General features: G+C 36.0%; 1 protein-coding gene across 1 annotated transcript in view; it reads left to right on the top strand.

Moving 5' to 3' along the window:
• Positions 1-9,066: 9,066 nt before the first annotated feature.
• Positions 9,067-20,327, top strand: part of LOC116077384 (vomeronasal type-2 receptor 116-like) — a 23,462-nt gene continuing 12,201 nt past the window's right edge. The window contains exons 1-3 of the mRNA XM_031351894.1: positions 9,067-9,287; positions 19,533-19,827; positions 20,175-20,324. Coding sequence (XP_031207754.1) covers positions 9,067-9,287; positions 19,533-19,827; positions 20,175-20,324 — 666 coding nt within the window. The remainder of the gene's footprint in view (positions 9,288-19,532; positions 19,828-20,174; positions 20,325-20,327) is intronic.

Genomic DNA, 20,327 nt, shown 5'->3' with positions numbered 1-20,327 from the left:
CGGTGAAAATCGACAGTGGTGTCTGCAAAGCCAATTTTAGGAACTCTTATAGGGTCATCATTAGTATTTAGGAAGTCATCTGTTTGTCTATACAGAATCACTACAATTTTCATTGTTCTTCAGAGATTTGCTCAAAACGGTGGGCTAATGCATAGTGAATGCTATATATTTAATAATAACAGAAAAAGCATATTAATAGCAGGAATCTTCCATAAAATCATTTTCTCCTTGGCTTTGCCTACTGTAGCTCCAGCTTAGATTTTTAATCTAAGGCGACTTCATCTCAGGAAATTACCTGCTAGTTGTTAGTTTGTTGGCTCCTGACAGTCTCTCTTTGTCTTTATAAGGTAAGACCACTACTCAGTATCTAAATAATCAAGGAAAAGGAAAATCTGATCAAGCAAGCATGGCCTAGCAGTGTTATTCTTGTGGCAGGGCTGGACATATTAGTAAACAATGTCCTCCTAATAGAGCAAGAGGTACTGTAAATTTTAATTGAACTGGCACAACTTCGAACAGAAATCCAAATGGACCTAGCACATTGTGTTCTCATTGTCTTAAAGGGTAACACTGGTAAAGAGTGCTAATCTAATTTTCATCAAAATGTCACTTAGTGAAGAAGCACCTAGCTTCACAGAGACTTGAACTTCCATAGTAGAGGGAAACAAAGGATGATCCCTGCCTGTTTAGAGAAGAGGACAAGGAGGGGATGAGGATTTGTGGGAGGAAATGTTCTTGAGGGGGCAGTGAGCAAGATGTACAGTGAACATGTAAAACATAAAATTAAATTAAAATTTAAAAAATAAGGAAAGCAGGCTGAGCAAGCCATGGGAAACAACCTCATAAGCAGTACCTCTCTATGGCTTCTGCTCCAGTTCCTGCCTTTATTTTACTTCTCTGACTGCCCTCTGTGATAGAATGGGACCTGAGATTTGTAAGACTTTCTTCTCCCCCCCCCCCAAACAAAGTTTTGTATTAATGTATGTAACTTCAAATATTAAATAAAAATTATTATTAAATTAAAAATGTCACCCCCTTATCTGGTGTTACAGTAATCTCTAATAATAAAAGAATCCTATTAAACCAGAGAAACTGGGTGAGGGGCCTCCCTGCCATGGACTGGGTTGCTTCGGGGACTCCTTATTCAGCAGGGTGATAAAAGTTCTGGCCTGGTGGGCAAAGAATTTGGCAAGTGACAAACAGACACGACACAAGGAAGTGTGGTATCTGAATGCAATTTGTACAAAGTAGAAATCAGGCTTATATAGTATACAGCAAAACAGGGCAAACTACAGAAGTCACGTAGGCAGAAGATGGCTACATCAAGGTCAGTGAGAACAAGCAGCCAAGTGCAAGGCGGGGGAGCAGTGGTGTTCTTCTTCTTGGGCTATTTTGGTAGCCCCAAGATAAATTCTCTGAGTCTGTCTGAGGTAAGCAGCTGAAGGTCAAATTCTAGCAGTTCTTGACTGTAACATAGATAATTAGTGACAGAGGCCCTACAACTTCTCTCTGGCGTGTAAAACAGTTCTGTCTTGTGTGAGACTGCTCTGATAATAAGTGCCTAACTGCTATCTCTAACTCTTGAGACACCCTGTCTCGTAAGACTGCTTTTTAGTAAAAATTCCAAAGTAATTATAGCTAGGAAATCAATTAGGATTATTGAAACATTATGGAGGCCAAGAAATAATGTTTAATCTCAGTTTTAGCCAATACAAAATATTTCCTAGGGCACCTTTATGCCTAAATAAAGAAAGCACGCAGATCTCTCCACAGACTTTAGCAGAGACCAGTCTGGAACACATCTGAGCTAGGAGATGTCAGCCACTGACTACGTCGGGAGACTGACTCCTTTTGAAGTGTACGCCTCAGGTCCCTTATCAGGTTTTTAGGCCTGTCATACAGACACAACCGAAGTAAAAAGTTCTGTGTGACACCTCCCTAGGGCCCTCAAACAATAGGGGTAATTCAACAACCTCAAGCAACTAATCCATCTGTCAACATAGGACTATCTGACAGCTGCAGCTGACAACCCTGTGCACAACAGAACTGGATCTCTATTCTACCTCCACAGCAATATTAATCTCTGACTCTCCTGTTGTTTGTCCTTTTATGAGAGTTTATAGCTACCTTCCTAAGAGAATCATAGGACCAATAATAGGCTGGAGTAATTGATGCCGATTTTACCGGAGAAGTTAACCTTATTGTACAGCCATCTACAAAGACAGTTTAGATTCATTCAAGATAGAGGATGGTTCAGCTCCTCTTCCTTATAAGAATTCAGGCAGATCAATAACACAAGGCCTGAGAGGAGATGCAAGTTTTGGTTCACGTGACAAAGCTTTCTGGATTTAGGACATTAAAGCCCACCCCTGCCCCTTAAAACCTCTTAAAGTTTGATGAAAATTAATTGAGGAGCTTTTGGACACAGGGACAGATGGGTCAGCTATCTCGGGAAAACACTGGCTTTTGAATTGTCCTATTTCTCTCATGCCTTTGTCCCTTCTGGGAATTAGGCTAGGCCTCTAATGTTCTAAAAGTTCGAAGATATATTGTTCTGATGGTGAACAGCAGGGGCCTTTTGCTTTTATTTCATTTCTGTTCTCCCTTTTATACTACGCGGAAGGGATGTATTAAATTAGATGGGGTGGTTACTTATGTTCTCTAATGAACTGGTACCAGCACAAATGTGAAAGATGGGATTGGCTCCAGAAAAGTGCCTGGCCATAGATGCCCAAAGCAGAGTTGAACCCATTATTCCCAAGATTAAGCACATAGCTCTGGCTTACCGAAGGGACCACTGCTCCTTAATAGCTGATCATAATATTTGGAAGTCTTATCTTCCTGTTTGGCTTGAGCAGTAGCTCTTAACAAGTGAAAAGATTCAAAACAGCTAGTCCCCTAGTAGAAGAGCAACTTCAAAATGGCCACAGGAAGCCTTAAACAGGTTCCTGGAACACTGCAATATTTGATATTAAGAAATAGAAGGGTAAAGTCTGATGGTGGTGGCGCATGGCTTTAATCCCACCACTTGGGAGGCAGAGGCAGAGGCAGGCACATTTCTGAGTTTGAGGCCAGCCTGGTCTACAGAGTGAGTTCCAAGACAGCCAGGGCTACATACAGAAACCCTGTCTTGAGAAACAAAAAAGGGAAAAAAGAAAGAAAAAGAAATATCAGGGGTAAATGGAGATTATTACAGGACCTTAGAAAAATAAATGATACAGTGGAAAGTATGGGAGTCCTTCAAGCTGGGATATCATCATCTTTTACCATTCCAGAAAAATAATAACATTATTGTTACTAATCTTCTGCAGTGTTTTTGTTTACCAGACCTCTGCATCCTTGTCACTGTCAGCGCTTTGCCTTCAGTTTATCTTTACCCAATTTTCAAATGCTGTATACTAGTGGGAATTGCTCCCCCAAGGAGTGAAAAGTAGTCCCAGTCCCTCAGAAACTTGTAGATATTGCTATTCTGCAGGTTCACAAAATTTATTCTGACATCTTGTTCATTATATGGATAATATTCTGCTTTGCCATAACAATAGAGCTTATTTACAAGAGGAACTACAGATTTTAGTTGATAAGTTAAACTCCTATGGACTTCAGGTGGCTCTAGAAAAGGTTGATATACAACGCCCATTTTTATACCTGGATCACATTATTCATACAGACTTTTTTTCCTCTTCAGTCCTTACAGTTAATGGTTGATCAGCTAGAGACTTGAAATGACTTTCACAATATTCTTGCAGATATCAATTAGATTTCTCCTTTCTTAAAAGAACTACTGCTGAATTAACACCTTTATTTGATATCCTCCATGGAGATGCTATAGGAAAGGAACTTGGCAAGATATAAATAAAGCACATCTTAACTAAAAACAAAGAAAGATTTTGGCAGACTCATTCATGATTAACCACAAGCCAGAGGTCAGCCAAAGTTAACGTCTGATGTGCTCACCACAGTACACAGGTGTTAATAAAAATGTGTCTGCAATGTTACTTTAAAAAATCTGTGAATATTTTTATTTATCTATATTTTTTGTTGTTGATAAAACCCTTTTTAATAAACTTTCTCAAAAATATAGACTTAATCATAAAATTATGAATAGCAGTCATATATGAATCAAAAAAATCAACTTTCTAAGCACAAAACACGCATATATCACATAACACAAACTGGAAAACAAAACAAAACAAAAATAAAGCCCTGTTATATGAAACTAACATCCCCGAGGTGTATAAGACAAAGAGAACTATTTTTAAAAAAATTGAAATAGAGTTGAGAACTAGACTCACTCCATCCTTAGTAAAGCAAGTAGGAAGTTTTTCAATATTATTTATCTAACTCTGTGGCCCATACAATTATATTATCTGTTTAAAACCATTATTTATGCAACTACTAAAACAGCCAATAATAAGTAAGAAGAGTAATTGTGCTGGGCAGTGGTGGCGCACACCTTTAATCCCACCACTTGGGAGTCAGAACCAGGCAGATTTCTGAGTCGGAGGCCAGCATGGTCGACAGAGTGAGTTCCAGGACAGCCAGAGCTACAAAGAGAAACCTGTCTGGGAAAACAAACAAAAAAAAAATAAAGAAAGAAAGAAAGAAAGAAAGAAAGAAAAAGTAATTGTGAGTATGATGGGAGAATGCAGGAAAATTATTCTAAATGTTACTTTCTCTTTGTTGGTATTTTCACAGATTCTGGAAAGTTTGCTATTGAGAAAAGTATGCTTAGTATTTAAAAGACAAAGGAAAACACCACAAAATCAGGTCAAGTTGAGCTAGTAGAATATCAAGCCTTTGACAAGTGACAGCAGTGTTTTGTACCCACAATCAAAGGAGAGTTTCCTAACAAATATTTAGTATATGAACATAGTTGAGCAAGTGACCTTGTGGTATCATGAGGCATTATTTGGGTATGTGCCAGGAGTGGTATAGTTGGGTCTTGAGTATTTTCAAATGTCTTATAAACTGCTAAATTGATTTCCAAAGTGGTTGTACAAGTTTGTACTTCAATCAACAAATCAACAATGGAGGACTGTTCCTCTTTCTCCACATCTTCCATAGCATGTATTGCCACTTGAAATTTTGAACTTGGACATTCGGAGGGATATAAAATGGAATCCCAGGTTCATTTAGATTTTCGTTCCCCTGATGCCTGATGTTTCTTTAATTGTTTCTCAGCCATTAGAGAGTAGTCAATAGAAAATTGCATTTAGCTCTGCACTCTATTTTATTTTATTGGATATTTTATTTATTTGCATTTCAAATGTTGTCCCTTTTCCTGGTTTCTCCATGCAAAACCCCTATCCCATTCCTCTTCCCCCTGCTTCTATGAAAGTGCTCTCTCCCTCACCCACCCACCTCACCACATTGGCATTCTGCTACACTGGGGCATTGAGCCTTCACAGGTCCAAGGGCCTCTCCTCCCATGGATGCCAAATAAGGCCATCATCTGCTACATATGCAGCTGGAGACCCTCTATGGGTCCCTCTATGTGTACTCTTTGATTGGTGGTTTAGTTCTTGGGAGCTCTGGGGGTTCTGTTTGGCTGATATTGTTCTTCCTATATGGTTACAAACACCTTCAGCTCCTTCAATCCTTTCCCTAACTCCTTCATTGGGATTCTTGTGCTCAGTCCAATGGTTGGCTGTGAGCATTAACATCTGTATTTGTCAGGCTCTGGCAGAACCTCTCAGGAGACTGATATATCAGGCTCCTGACAGCAAGCACTTCTTGGCATTCACAGTAGTGTCTGAGTTTGGTGTTTGTACATGGGATGGACCCTCAAGTGGGGTGGTCTCTGAGACTTTCATTCAGTCTCTGCTCCACACTTTGTCCCCATCTTTCCTTTAGACAGGAGCAATTCTGGGTTAAAAATTTGGAGATGAGTTGGTGGCCCTATCTCCCAACTGGGAGCCTTGTCTAAATTTTGGTTATGGTCTCTATAGGTTCTCTATCAACTTTGTTGGGCATTTCAGCTAATTTCATCCTTGTTGGGTCCTGGGAGCCTCTTGCTTTCCTGACATCTGAGATATTCTGGTGGTTAGTCCAGTTCCCCATCCCCAATTGCTACACACCACTATTGAATTTCCTGACCATCTGTATATCATCCACTTCTCCCATACCTGACTGATCCTGTTCCCCTTTTGTCTCCAACCCCTGCTCTTTTCCTCGCAAGTTCTTGATACCCCCTAACTCCTGTGAGTATTTTGTTCCCCCTTCAAAGAAGGAATGAAGCATCTACACTTTGGTCTTCCTTCTTCTTGATCTTCATATGGTCTGTGAATTGTATCATGGGTATTCTGAGCTTTTAGGCTAATATCCACTTATCAATGAGTACATACCATGTGTGTTCTTTTTTGACTGGGTTACCTCACTCAAGATGATATTTTCTAGTTCCATCCATTTGCCTGTGAATTTCATGATGTCATTGTTTTTAATAGCTGAGTAGTACTCCATTGTGTAAATGTCTCACATTTTCTGTATCTATTCCTCTGTTAAAGGATATCTGGGTTGTTTCTAGCTTCTGGCTATTATAAATAAGGCTGCTATGAACATGGTGGAGCATGTGTACTTATTACATGTTGGAGCATCTTTTGGGTATATTCCTAAGAGAGGTATAGCTGGATCATGAGGTAGTACTATGTCCAATTTTCTGAGGAACTGCCAAACTTTTTTTCCAGCTTGCAATCTGACCAAAAATGAAGGAGTGTTCCTCTTTCTCCATATCTTCACTAGCATTTGTTATCACCTGAGTTTTTGATCTTAGCCATTCTGACATGTGTGTGGTGGAATCTTAGGGTTGTTTTGATTTGCATTTCCCTGATAACTAAGGATGTTGAACATTTCTTTAGTTTCTTCTCAGCCCTTTGATATTCCTCAGCTGAGAATTCTTTCTTTAGCTCTGTGCCCCATTTATAATAGTGTTATTTGATTCTCTGGAGTCTGACTTCTTGAGTTCTCTGTATATTTTGAATATTAGTCCTCTATCAGATGTGGGATTGGGGAAGATCTTTCCCATTCTGTTGGTTGCCACTTTGTCCTATTGACAGTATCCTTTGCTTTATAGAAGCTTTTCAATTTTACCAGGTCCCAATTGTCGATTGTTGATCTTACAGCATGAGCGATTGGTGTGCTGTTCAGGAAAATTTCCCTTGTGCCCATGTGTCTGATGCTCTTCCCCACTTTCTCTTCTATTAGTTTCAGTGTATCTGGTTTTATGTGGATGTCATTTATCTTCTTGGACTTTGACTTTGTACAAGGAGATAAGAATTTTTAGATTTGTATTGTTCTACATGCTGACCACCAGTTGAAACAGCATTATTTGTTGAAAATGCTGTCTTTTGTCCATTGGTTGATTTTAGCTCCTTTGTCAAAGATTAAGGGACATAGGTGTGTGGGTTAATTTCTGGATCTTTAATTCTATTCCATTCACCCAACTGCCTGTCTCTGTACCAATACCATGGAATTTTTATCATTATTGCTCTGTAATACAGCTTGAGGTCAGGGATGGTGATTCCACCAGAAGTTCTTTTATTGTTGAGAATAGTTTTCGCTATCCTAGGTTTTTTGTTATTCCACATGAATTTGCAACTTTCTAATTCTATGAAGAATTGAATTGGAATTTTTATGGGCATTGCATTGAATCTCTAGATTGCTTTCAGAGCATGGCCATTTTTACTATATTAAACCTGCCAATCCATGAGCATAGGAGATCTTTCCATCCTTTTGAGATCTTCCTTGATTTCTTTCTTCAGAAACCTGAAGTTCTCGTCATACAGATCTCTTGCTTGGTTAGAGTTATTTGTGATTATTGTGTTGGGTGTCATTTTCTTAGTTTCTGCTTCAGCCTGTTTATCTTTTGATAAATTGTTGTGCTGACATGTTAGTTGCTGGTAAGATATATTGTGTTGTCATTTCTGTAACTCATAATTACTGCTTTCTCTATAAAAATGTTTGTGACTTTCTTGTCTGTCAAAAAAAGGACATGATTTTCTGAGATTACCATGTTAAAATGTTAAAGGCAAACTTCTGTGGAATACACCAAAAGGCAACACTACTGGGCAGAGTCCTGCAACTGTTTTGTTTATGGTGAGTAAACTGAGGAATATCTTACACTAGGGTTTTTTGTTGTTGTTATTTTTCTTGTTTGTTTGTTTTGTTTTTGTTTTCCTTGGGGTTTGTGTGTGTGTGTGTGTATGTATGAAAAAAGGATGTAATTTAATAAAAAAAACATGTATCTGTGTCATGGAGTGCAGAAAAATAATAGGAATGCAGGGATGCAGAAAAAGGATAATGAATGATGGGAGACTGACAGAGCACTGACATCAGCAGAGAGAGATCCATTTGGGAGATTCACAGTGACAAATGAGTCAGGACCAGAATGTTAGCTGAGAAACTGTGCTAGCAAAAATATCAACAATATTATACAGATATCTCTGTGTCTTTACTATTAAGCCACAAATGGGACCTCCCAAAAACCCTGCAATATATTAATTTTGAGTGGATATACCTGCAATGTTTTCATTTTGGTCCTTTTCTTTTTCATGTAATTGGACTATTCTGATATAATATGTGGAGAGCAGCTTAAATTGTTTTCATATAAAAAGTTTCTTGTTTTTTATTTTATGCAATTCATCCCAAGAGGGTGTCAACCCTAATCTCTGGCTCTTTGTACCTATGGCTGAAACCATAGTGCCTTTGGCTAGTAAAGAATATGAGCAAACTTGTATTCTAGATTGTTTTTCACTTGAATAGAGAGCCTCAGCTGTAGAGCCCAAGAACAACTGGTTAAAAATTCCCAATAGAAGGTAAGGAAGCAACAGAAAACTTTCGGAATAATTAGTGTGACAGCCTTGCTCATGAACCAAGTTAAAAACAACCTTGGTCACAAAAATATGACCTTAGCATGAATATATATATATCTGAATATATATATATATATATATATATGGCATCTAATATATATACACATATATATACATATATAATATATATATATATATTATATATATTAGAAACTGCGTGATCTGCATCAAGCAAACCAATATATCATATATCGATAAGATGTTCTATTGGATTTTTATTTCCTGGTTCTTACAGATTCCCAAATTTGTCTTTACCATTTTGACTGTGAATATCAGTCTGTGTTTTTACAAAACCCCTGAAGATTTTCACCATGAAGGAGATGTTGTCATAGGTGCATTTTTTCTGATTCATACTTACTACTCTCCAAACAAAGTTCCACATCCATTTCTCCCATACCAATATATGGACAATTATTTACAGTAAGTATAATTACTCGTTTTTAATGTTTAGAATTCTTTTAACTTAGTAGGTGTGGTTATTAAAATATACTAATATTTTTTAATGTAACAACTTCTCTTATAGATATTCTAAAATCTGTTCTTTAAACTTATTATAACTTTTGCCCCTTTCCTCTCTCAGGTCAGGTGAAATGAAATGGTATCTTTGAGTTTATTCATTTTAGTTTCTTCATTTGATTTATAAGGTATACCTCTTCTTTACAATTGCAGCTATACCAAACTGTAACAATAGTTTTCAATAGTAAGGTCTTGAGGAAGGATAAATTGATCTCAGCCTGACCTTGTTGCTCATATTCTGGATGTGTTCTTGTGATTATTTCACTAAATGCAGTAAGTACTGAGTGTTTCTTGTGCTGCTTGATTGAAGAGACTGTGTTTTGGTACATGCAGCTGATTCCAAACTTAGTGTGTCACATTTAGAAGTGTTTGTTTGAATTTTTATTGTTTGCTTCCCAGTGTTTGCCTATTTATGCAGTCTGCATTATTTTCACTTTCATGACTGTATTTACCAAGACATCATGACTATGAGAGGGTCATCTTTTGGCTCTTTAACTTTTGTGAAATATTCCAGATGGATGGATAGTATCAGACAGGTCTTTATAAATTAAAAAGTAATATTCCTCTATGTTACCTAATAAAGGAGACAAGATGTATTTATCCCAATCAGACCTTCCAATCCCATTAAGACCATCTTCTATCTGTACTTATCCAGAAAGTAGGGTACTTAAATAGAACATAAACACTTAGAAATCACTTTAAACTCATAAGGAAACCTGTTGGGAGTTAACAAGTAAAAAATAATCAAAAGAAATAGAGGTGTGAAGAAGAAATTATGCTCAGTTTGACAATATCATGTGTTTGGTAAAATCATAGTGAGATATTAAGAATTACATCAAACATAGTGGAGAAGAACAAAAGTTTAGTTATGAATATTGCATATTGAATATTGAATTCAATTCAATTGAATTCAATGCATATTGAATATTATGTTACCCTGAGGGATTTATTTTTGAAAATTTAAAATAGCAAATATGGCTATGGGAAATTTGATTTTTACATAAAATACTTGATTCTCAGTCTATTTATTTTAGAGAATCATATATTGTCTCAGAAAAAAATCACAAAATATTCTCAAACACTTATCAGATGTTGGGGAGTCTCTTCTATTTTATCATAATTAATGTTCCTTGTAACTTCACTATTCCTGTGTCCTTTACTCACAGCAATTCAGGCAAAGAATATAGCTTTTGTTCTGTGAGCATTAGTGTCTGCCTTGTTCATTGTAAATAAGTGTTTTTCCCTGTCACAATTTTTTTTTGTTTTTGTTTTTTGTTCTTTCGAGACAGGGTTTCTCTGTGTAGCTCTGGCTGTCCTGGAACTCACTCTGTAGACCAGGCTGGCCTCGAACTCAGAAATCCACCTGCCTCTGCCTCCCAAGTGCTGGGATTAAAGGCATGCACCACCACCACCCGGCTGTCACAAATATTTAACTTGTCATTATGTGAGAAAAAAATGAATTTATGACAGAAATGTAGTGGCTTTTATTATAAAAATTAACAATATTATCTCATACAATTCATTCACTAAGTATAACTTTTCATATAGAATTGACCACAAAAAGGCACACGTACTACAAAGCTGAAAACATTCTTTTATCTTTCTTACTTAATCCTTTATCTGTTTGAAATTTTTCTATGCATTTTAAATAGATGATTTCTTTTTTTACTAGATATTTCCTTTATTTACATGTCATATGATATCTCTTTTCAAAGTTTTCCCTCTGAAAAAATAAAAATAAAATAAAAACAAAAACAACAACAACAAAAAAACCTCCCCCCTCCCCCTGTGCACCAACCCACCCTCTCCCGTTTTCTGGCCCTGGCATTCCCCCTTTATTGGGGCATAAAACATTCACAGGGCCAAGGGCCTCTCCTCCCACTGATAACCAACTTGGCCATCCTCTGCTACATGTGCTGCTGGAGCCATTAGTCCCACCATGTGTACTCTTTGGTTGGTGGTTTAGTCCCTGGGAGCTCTGAGGGTACTAGTTAGTTCATGTTGTTGTTCCTCCTAAGGGGCTGTAAACCCTTCAGCTCCTTGGGTCCTTTCTCTAGTTCCTTCATTGGAGACCCTGTACTCAGTTCAATGGATGGCTGTGAACTTCTCCTTCTGTATTAGTCAGGTACTGTCAGAGCCTCTCAGGAGACAGCTATATCAGGCTCCTGTCAGCCAGCACTTGCGGACATCCACAAAAGTGTCTAGATTTGATGATTGAATATGGGAAGGATTCCCAGGTGGAACAGTCTCTGGATTGTCCTTCCTTCAGTCTCTGCTTTATAGGCAGTTTCTGCACCTCCTTCCATGGGTATTTTGTTTTTCTTTTTAAGAAGGAATGAAATATCCACACTTTGGTCTTCCTTCTTCTTGAGTTTCTTGTGGTTTGTGGATTGTACTTTGTGTATTCTGATTTTCTGCATTAATATCCACTTATCAGAGAATGCATACAATGTGTCTTCTTTTGTGATTGGGTTGCCTCACTCAGGAATATGTTCTCCAGGTCCATCAATTTCACTGAGAATTTCATAAATTCATTGTTTTTAATAGCTGAGTAGTACTTCATTGTGTAGATGTACCACATTTTCTGTATCCATTCCTCTGTTGAGGGACATCTTGGTTGTTTCCAGCTCCTGGCTATTACAAATAAGGCTGCTATAAAATGTGTCCTTATTACATGTTGGAGCATCATCTGAGTATATGCCAAGGAGTGGTATAGCGGGGTCCTCTGACAATACTATGTCCAATTTCAGGAGGAACCACCAAACTGATTTCCAGAGTGGTTGTACCAGTTTGCGGTGCCACCAGCAATGAAGGAGTATTCCTCTTTCTCCACAACCTCTCCAGCATCTGCTGTCACCTGAGTTTTTTATCCTAGCCAATCTGACTGGTGTGAGGTGGAATCTCAAGGTTGCTTTGATTTGCATTTTCCTGATGACTAAGGATGTTGAATGTTTCTTTAGGTGCTTCTTAGCCATTCATTATTCATCAGTTGAGAATTCTTTGTTTAGCTCTGTACCCCATTTTTTAATAGGGTTATTTGATTCTCTGGACTCTAACTTCTTGAGTTCTTTGTATATATTGAATATTAGATTTCTTATCTCTCTCTGAGATTCTTATATGTTTATATAATTCTTATTCTTTATATGTTCATAAGCATAAATGTTTTCCTTGTTACTAACTCATTTACAAACAAATAAGTGGGCTTTCATTATGATATGGTATATTAGCATTTTAAAGGTAACATTTTCTAAATGGCCCTTTCTTTTTATCTACCACTTAGGCTGTGTAAGAAGTGAATATTCATTGTGTAGAATGTTCCGGTTGAATATAGAATAATTTCAAGAGTAAATAGGCTATTTTGATTGTTGCATTAATAGTATAGTCTTTTCAAATTTATTGGCATGTATAACATGTGTGTATGCATATATTTTTTATGCAGCACACATTTTCCAGTGAAAGAAAAATTGTGAGGACAAATTTTCTCATCATACAATATCTTGAGATAAAACTCATACCCTCTAAGCCAGTTTTAGGATTCTACAGTGGCTAAACCAATTTATTAGGCAATATGTTCAGTCCTTTTATTGCTCATTGTTGTGTGTTTCCAAAGACTACTGAAAATTTCCTCTCTGTTTTTATGAGAGTAAATTATTTTTCCTCACACCAACTAAAATATGGGTATGAACTTATATGTCCTATTGGTTTTTATGAGCCATATATTCGTTTCTTTTATTTGTAGCTTTATAAATTTGGCATATCTCAAGAACATATCTATTGTGAGATAGTAGTTATGTGCTATCATCAGCAATTTTTCATATAAATAAAAAATATTATCTGGGAAGCAATTTTAAAATATTTCACTTTATGATATATTTTATATTTTATATTCATTGCTCAAAGTACAGAAAGTTATACTACAGCTATAAGTTTTCAATATTTATTCTCTGATAATATATACAAATTTATCATTTTGAAATGCATAAATATTTAATTATAAACATATATACACTAATCCAAATGAAAACTATAATTGTTTGAAAAATGAAGAACTTATAAAATATTGCATTGTCAATTTTCTAGATTTTTTTGTAGATAATGAAATTCTGGGGTCTTTATGTCTATTTCATGTATATTTTCAGTGAATGTGGTTCTAATCTTAAGTATATTTTGATTCTGAATTTTTCTTTTTTATTGATATTCCTCTTTCTTTGAATTTCAGCAGAATGGTTTTCTTTCTTTCTTTCTTTCTTTCTTTCTTTTTTTCAGTAAATGGAGAGAGACTGGATCATGAGGGCTCACAAATTTCCTTCATGGCCTTCCTTTAATTTATGTTAAGTAGAAATCCTTTCCTTGGTGTTTTCCCTGTTGCTACCACTTGCCTTCATTTATTCTCAGTTTCTGCTTTTCTTTGGCACTCAGGTATTGTTTGTTAGTTTTTTTTATCAATGTGTTTTGTAAATAAGATTAATATGGAGAGGGATTTTTTGAGCAAAGTCAGAAATACCAATACAATCAGTTCATAAAATATACAGCAAAATTTCTGGCCTAAGGGTGTTTGGCAAAATCTCACTATGGTAAGTACAGATGTCTCTTGTTTTTCAGCATGGTAAGGATTAGTTTACTATTCATCTTATATAGATGTGTGCATTCAACTAAAATATTCACATTCAGTAATAATTTAGATATATATATAGACTTATTTTCTATAAAATTAATTACATTCTCAAATAATATGAAATTAAATAATATAATTTCACTTTGTTTTATTGCAATTGCATAAGTAAATAGAGAATGGTATTTTCTAAGATGTTCAAAAATTTTCATGCTGTAAAAATTCATACAAGTCCTTTCTCAGATGTTTGATGTTTACAAGTGATTTGTATGGTATTTTGTTGTGACTATCATACTTTTTGTAATATCAATTCTGATTCATCAGAATGACTTTCTTCTGAGTACATACAGTCTTATATTTTAATATTGAACTAGATTTTTCACTTTCTTAATATTTTCACATGGCCCAAACCCCAGAATTTGAATAACACCTAAGAAATTTACATATATTAATCATAGTAAATTTGGTTCAATCTCTGAGATACCAGATTCAAAATCTCTGAGGGGAGAAATGCTAAAAAATAATCAGAGCACAATGTTTTTATTCACACCATTGCTTTGTGTTTCTTGGGTGTGGCCATCATCCTTAGTATTAACTTCCCTTTTCTTTGGTTCTTTCTTTGGATGCTTTCCAGAACCTAAGAAATTTTTGTGACTCTGAGAGTAGCTCTATTTTATTTAAGCCTAACTTTCCTATCATATGGCTGTTGTCCACCATGTATTTTGTTCCTAGCCTGATTAACATACATTCTCACATTAATCACGTGAGCAGCAGTTAATCACATCTCCTGGTTTATATCTATGGGCACCAGGAGGCCTCTCTGAGTGCCCTTCCTTTGCTATTACAGTCCCAAGAGAGGCTGTAACTTTTCCTTCAGAGGGGACCTAGAGATGAGGACCACAGATGGGGATGGCAGATTACAGAGGGTTCATCTCTACTGTATGGACCCCAGTGTCACACTAGCTTGTCTTCAAATGCCAGCTCTTTGTGTCAACCACATCTTCGAACCTCAACTTCCATGTCTGTAAAATGGGGCCTTTAAGGATGCTACTGCACCTGGCTATCATCAAACTCAGCAAAGGAAGTTTTCTCTTGTCGGGTATTCATCTTGAAAGCTATTAGTTCAATATATATATATATATATATATATATATATATAGAGAGAGAGAGAGAGAGAGAGAGAGGCTGTGAGCCTCTATATCTGTGTTAGTCAGGGACTGTCAGAGCCTCTCAGGAGATAGCTATATTTAGGCTGGCTTGCCCTTCCTTCAGTCTCTGCTCCACAGTTAATCTCTGCAACTCCTTCCATGGGTATTTGGTTCCCCCTTTTAAGGAGGAGTGCACTGTCCACCATTTGGTCTTCCTTCTTCTTGAGTTCCTTGTGGTTTGTGGGTTGTTCTTCCTGTATTCCAAACTTCTGGGCTAATAACCACTTATCAGAGAGTGCATACCGTGTTTGTTCTTTTGTGATTGGGTTACCTCACTCAGGATGATATTCTCCAGATCCATCCATTTACCTATGAATTTCATAAATTTATTGTTTTTAATAGCTGAGTAGTACTCCATTGTGTAGATGTGCCACAATTTCTGTATCCTCTCCTCTGTTGAGGGACATCTGGGTTGTTTCCAGTTTCTGGCTATTATAAATAAGGCTGCTATGAACATGGTGGAGCATATGTCCTTCTTACATGTTACAGAATCTTTTGGATATATGCCAAGGAGTGGTATAGCTGCTTCCAGGGTCTCAACCACCAACCAAGGAGTGCACATGGAGGGGTCTGATTGTTCAGGCAGCATGTGTATGGTAGAGGATTGCAGATTTGATCATCAATAGGAGGATAGGACCTTGGCCCTGTTAAGGTTCTGTGCCCCAATGTAGGGGAATGCCAGGTCCAATAAGTGGGAGAGGGTGGGGTGTCAGGCATGGGGAGGGGGGAGGCAACCGGGGTTTGTTTTTGTTGTTTTTGTTTGTTTCTTTGTTTTTTGGAGGGGGAACTGTGAAAGGAGAAATTTACATGTAAATAAAGAAAATATATAATAAAAAAAAGAAAAAAAGAAAGCTATTAGTTGGTATTTTTCTGATAAATTCTAACAAATTTCTCTTCAGTCTTTAAAAACTTATTCAGCCCGTGTGATTTTACTTGTATGTAGACTTTCATTTGTTGATGAGTAAACATTTTGTGTATTCTTTCATTTGAAAGAATATTACACCTTGATCAGGCAACTTCAAAACACACCATAGTTAGAGTGTGCATATGTGTATGAGTTTGTGGGTGTGCATGTGTGTTTGTGTGTGTGTGTGTGTGTGTGTGTGTGTGTGTGTGTGTGTGTGTATAAGATTATGTCATTCTTGGCTATTAATGAAGGAAGTGTTCATAAATTAAGATAAAGGAGATTCATAATATTTTACATAGACCAAGGAGAAGGGGAAATGATGCAATTAAGTCATAATGACAAGAAAAGAATGAATAAAACTAGTTGTCATTTTCAAAATATATTTATCATATACCATGTTCTTTCAAAATTGGGACTCCAATAGAGAATGATCAAATCTGTTTTATTAAACATTCTTCTTATCATTGTTCTGTGACTGGAGATATTGTGCTCCTCTGCTATCTTTAGTATGCAGTTCATAAAAGTGATTGCTAATTATTTACTTATGTGTATGAAATTGTCAAAATCATTTATATCTTTATATATGTGTATATCTTTATTTCAATATACAGTATTTATCAGTGATAAAATGTTTATTCTGTTTCCCAAAATTAAATATTCTACTTACCAATTCTTTTCCAGTGAATATTATTTTATTTACTCATTAATTTTCTGCTTTATTTTAAAAATAATATTCACTAGTTTTTGATTTCTTTTTAATATCAAATAACTTTACTAACTATTTAATGCAAAGTTAAATTAATTTCAAAATATATACATACATGTCAAAAGGGCATTATAATAATTCTCAACAATAAGCAAATTAGGTATCATAATCAAAGATTATATATAACATCTGCAAGGTTGTTAACCTTTCATTTTATTTTTCAGTAGCTCTATTGATTCTCATCATATTAACCTTGTTATATCTATTGAATTTCTTTACGTGTGTGTGTGTATGTGTTAGTATTTAATCATGTAGATTTGGAGTTTTGTATGGTTTTGTACTAATTTGAATTTTGGGAAGCATACTTGAGTTCTGTGGAAAAAGAGCACTATGAATTGCTGAACCAGTCCTCCTCTCCTACCACACAATTATTCATTGCAAATCTTATTCAATATATTTATACATATAAGCAATGCAGTATATTAGTCATAGTCTCCAAAGCTCCAACCTACTTCATTATCAAGAGATGCTTAGTGCTTGGTATGGTGGACCACACCTGTAATTCTAGTTGGTGGATCTTTGAATTGGAGCCAAACCTGGACTACCAACTAAGGTTTAGGACATTCAAAAATAGGGAGTAAATGGAATTAGCAAGAAGAGAAAGCTGGTGAAGATTTAACTTTATTGGGTGGTGGGGAGCATTTCTAGCCCTAATAAGCATGAGAACTTGGCAGCTGCAGCCATGTGGTTCTGGTACTGAGTCATTGATAGAAAATACGTTGTTATTGAATCTTTCTCTGAAAAGAAGGAAAGATGATAAGGCCAAGAATTTATCAGGGATGTCTTTGCAACCTAGAGGAACCATTATGTGAAGCTCTGAAGGAGAACCCTGGGTTTCCATTAAGATCAAGTGGTGTAGAAGACGCCTGTGCTCGGGGATACCAACCAAAACTACTGCTATAGAGAAATGGAATAAGCCCAAGAAAAAGAAGTGTTTTACAGTCAAGAAAGATGAAAGGAATTAGGGATCTGAAGAGTATTTTAACATCAACTACGAAGATGCAAAGTTTGGAGTTTGCTTAGCTTATATTTCTGTCTTGCTTTGGTTCAGCATTACCGCACTACGCTCCCCTTCCTCAAGTTTGAAATGGTAATGTATATTCTGAGTCATTATATGTTATAAGTATATGAGCTACTCTTTTATTTTGCTTTTACTGGAAATTACTTGATGAAAGAATGCAGGATTCTCAGAAGAGAATCTGAGCTATGACTTTAAAAAAATTTGAGGATGTTTTAAATTATGGGAACTTTTGAAGACAGACTCAATATATTTTGCCTATAAGACTAAGAATGCCAAAGAATGGAAGGCAATGGTTTGGACAGGAATGCCTCCCATATTCTATTGTTTTAAAATCGTTTGCTTATGATGAGTGGTACTATTAGGAGGTGTGGCCTTGTTGGAGTATGGTGTAGACTTGCTAGAGTAAATGCGTTCCTGTAGGGGTAGGCTTATTGGTTTAAAAGGTAAAGTCTTGCCAATGTGTCTTAGTTTCCACTTTTGCTGCCTTTAGATTAAGATGTAAAATTAAAAAAAAATGGCATTTCTGCCTGTATACTGCTGTACTTTCCTCCATGACCATACTACACTAAAGCATTGAAAACTGTAAGTTATTCTCAGTTAAATATTTTTCTTCATGAGAGTTGCTGTGGTCATTGTGTCTTAGAGTAATAAAACACTAAAGAACAACAGCCTCTCAGCTTGTAGTTGGTTTGTGTGGATACCTCCGTTCTCCATACTGATGTTTTGATTCATGTGAGCATTCACAGGTCATTGTGTGTAGTTATACATACTATGGATTATACATATGTCTTCCCTGCAGTACTGAGAAACCATTGTGCCCTTGAGATTATTCTCAACCACTGATTCTAAGAACAAGAGTTTTTAGAATCTTTCTACTGTTCCTGAACTAAGATCTGTAAGTCTTTAGGGGGAAGAAAACATTACACAATGGAACCTAAATGAAGTATATTTTATGATCAATACTCTGACACTGAAATGAAGTATATTTTTATGTCATAGTGGATTTAGGGCCTTTTGAAGAAAAAATGTATTTTTCGTTTCACATAAAGTTATTCCTATGCAAATGAAAAGAATGCTCAGAGAATATAACAATCCAAGTAAGAGTCATGACATGAGGTAATATTTCCCAAAAGAATGTGAGTGCATGCCTGTAATCCAGTGATCATATGGAGTAAATTCAAAGATGGTATATTATCCACTAGCAATATATGACTGCCGTACTGAGGAAAATAATATCAGAGTTATGGCAACTGTGACCCATATGTAATATATTTAACTTGGAGGGGTTTTTTTAATAAACATACTGTTTCTAAAATCTGACTGGCTTGCTAATATAATGGTAGATTTTCATAATTAAACATTTTGGGAGAAAATTGTTTATGATATGTAGACTGAACTTTTTTGCATATTCCAATAAATAGTAAATAAAGTATGCTTTGAGAAACTATAATGAATGAATAGTAATTATAAATGATCTTGCAAAAATTAACACATTTACCCACCTAGTTCCACCTATGCATGGTTAAAAAGTTAAATTGTATATTTAATGGAAACAAAGATGAACTATAAAGTTTACTGTATTCAATATGTGGTCCATTTTGTATTCCTCTTGTGTATATTTTTTCATTTACACAGATATAACTTTAAGAACTACCAGTATATTCTGGCCTTGGTGTTTGCTATTGAGGAGATCAATGGGAACCCCAATATTTTACCTAATACATCTCTTGGATTTGATTTCTACAATGTCAGATTCACTGAGAAGGAAACTCTTATGAATGTCTGTTTTTGGCTCACTGCTCAAGGACAGAAAAAGATTTTACCAAATTACAATTGTGCCAAACATAATTTTACGACTGCCCTCACAGGAACATCATGGACAACATCTGCCCAAATTGGAACATTACTTCAACTCTTTAAATTTCCTCAGGTAAGAAAATTTGGAGTGTGGGACCTGGGAAACACATCTCTTTGTTGATAATGCAGGTGTTTTTAAAACTACAAGAGGAGCATTCAAGTTATTCAATATCAAAGCAAGTACCCAAACACTTGGATATCAACCCAAATTTCTCTTGCATGCAAGAGAAAGGATGGTGACACAAATAAACCCAGGTAGTTCCTTGAAACTAACAGGCATGGAAGGAATTTTCGTTAAATTCTGTAAATGGAATTTTCCTTTAAAATTGAGATAAAACTGTCTTTGTTTTCTGTCATCATTTATTGTTTCAGGAATAAAATTTTGCTTTATGTTAATATTCTTCCTTTTACTTGGTTCAGCTTTCTTTTGGACCTTATGATCCCATCTTGAGTGACCGTGGTCGATATTCTTCTCTCTATCAGATGGCCCCCAAGTACTCATCAATTTCACTTGGCATTGTATCATTGATGGTTCATTTTAGGTGGTCTTGGGTTGGTCTCATCCTCCCAGAT

This window comes from Mastomys coucha, unplaced genomic scaffold, assembly GCF_008632895.1.
Source record: "Mastomys coucha isolate ucsf_1 unplaced genomic scaffold, UCSF_Mcou_1 pScaffold5, whole genome shotgun sequence".
Classification (NCBI taxonomy): domain Eukaryota; kingdom Metazoa; phylum Chordata; class Mammalia; order Rodentia; family Muridae; genus Mastomys; species Mastomys coucha.
This window is presented reverse-complemented; position numbering and strand designations above follow the sequence as displayed.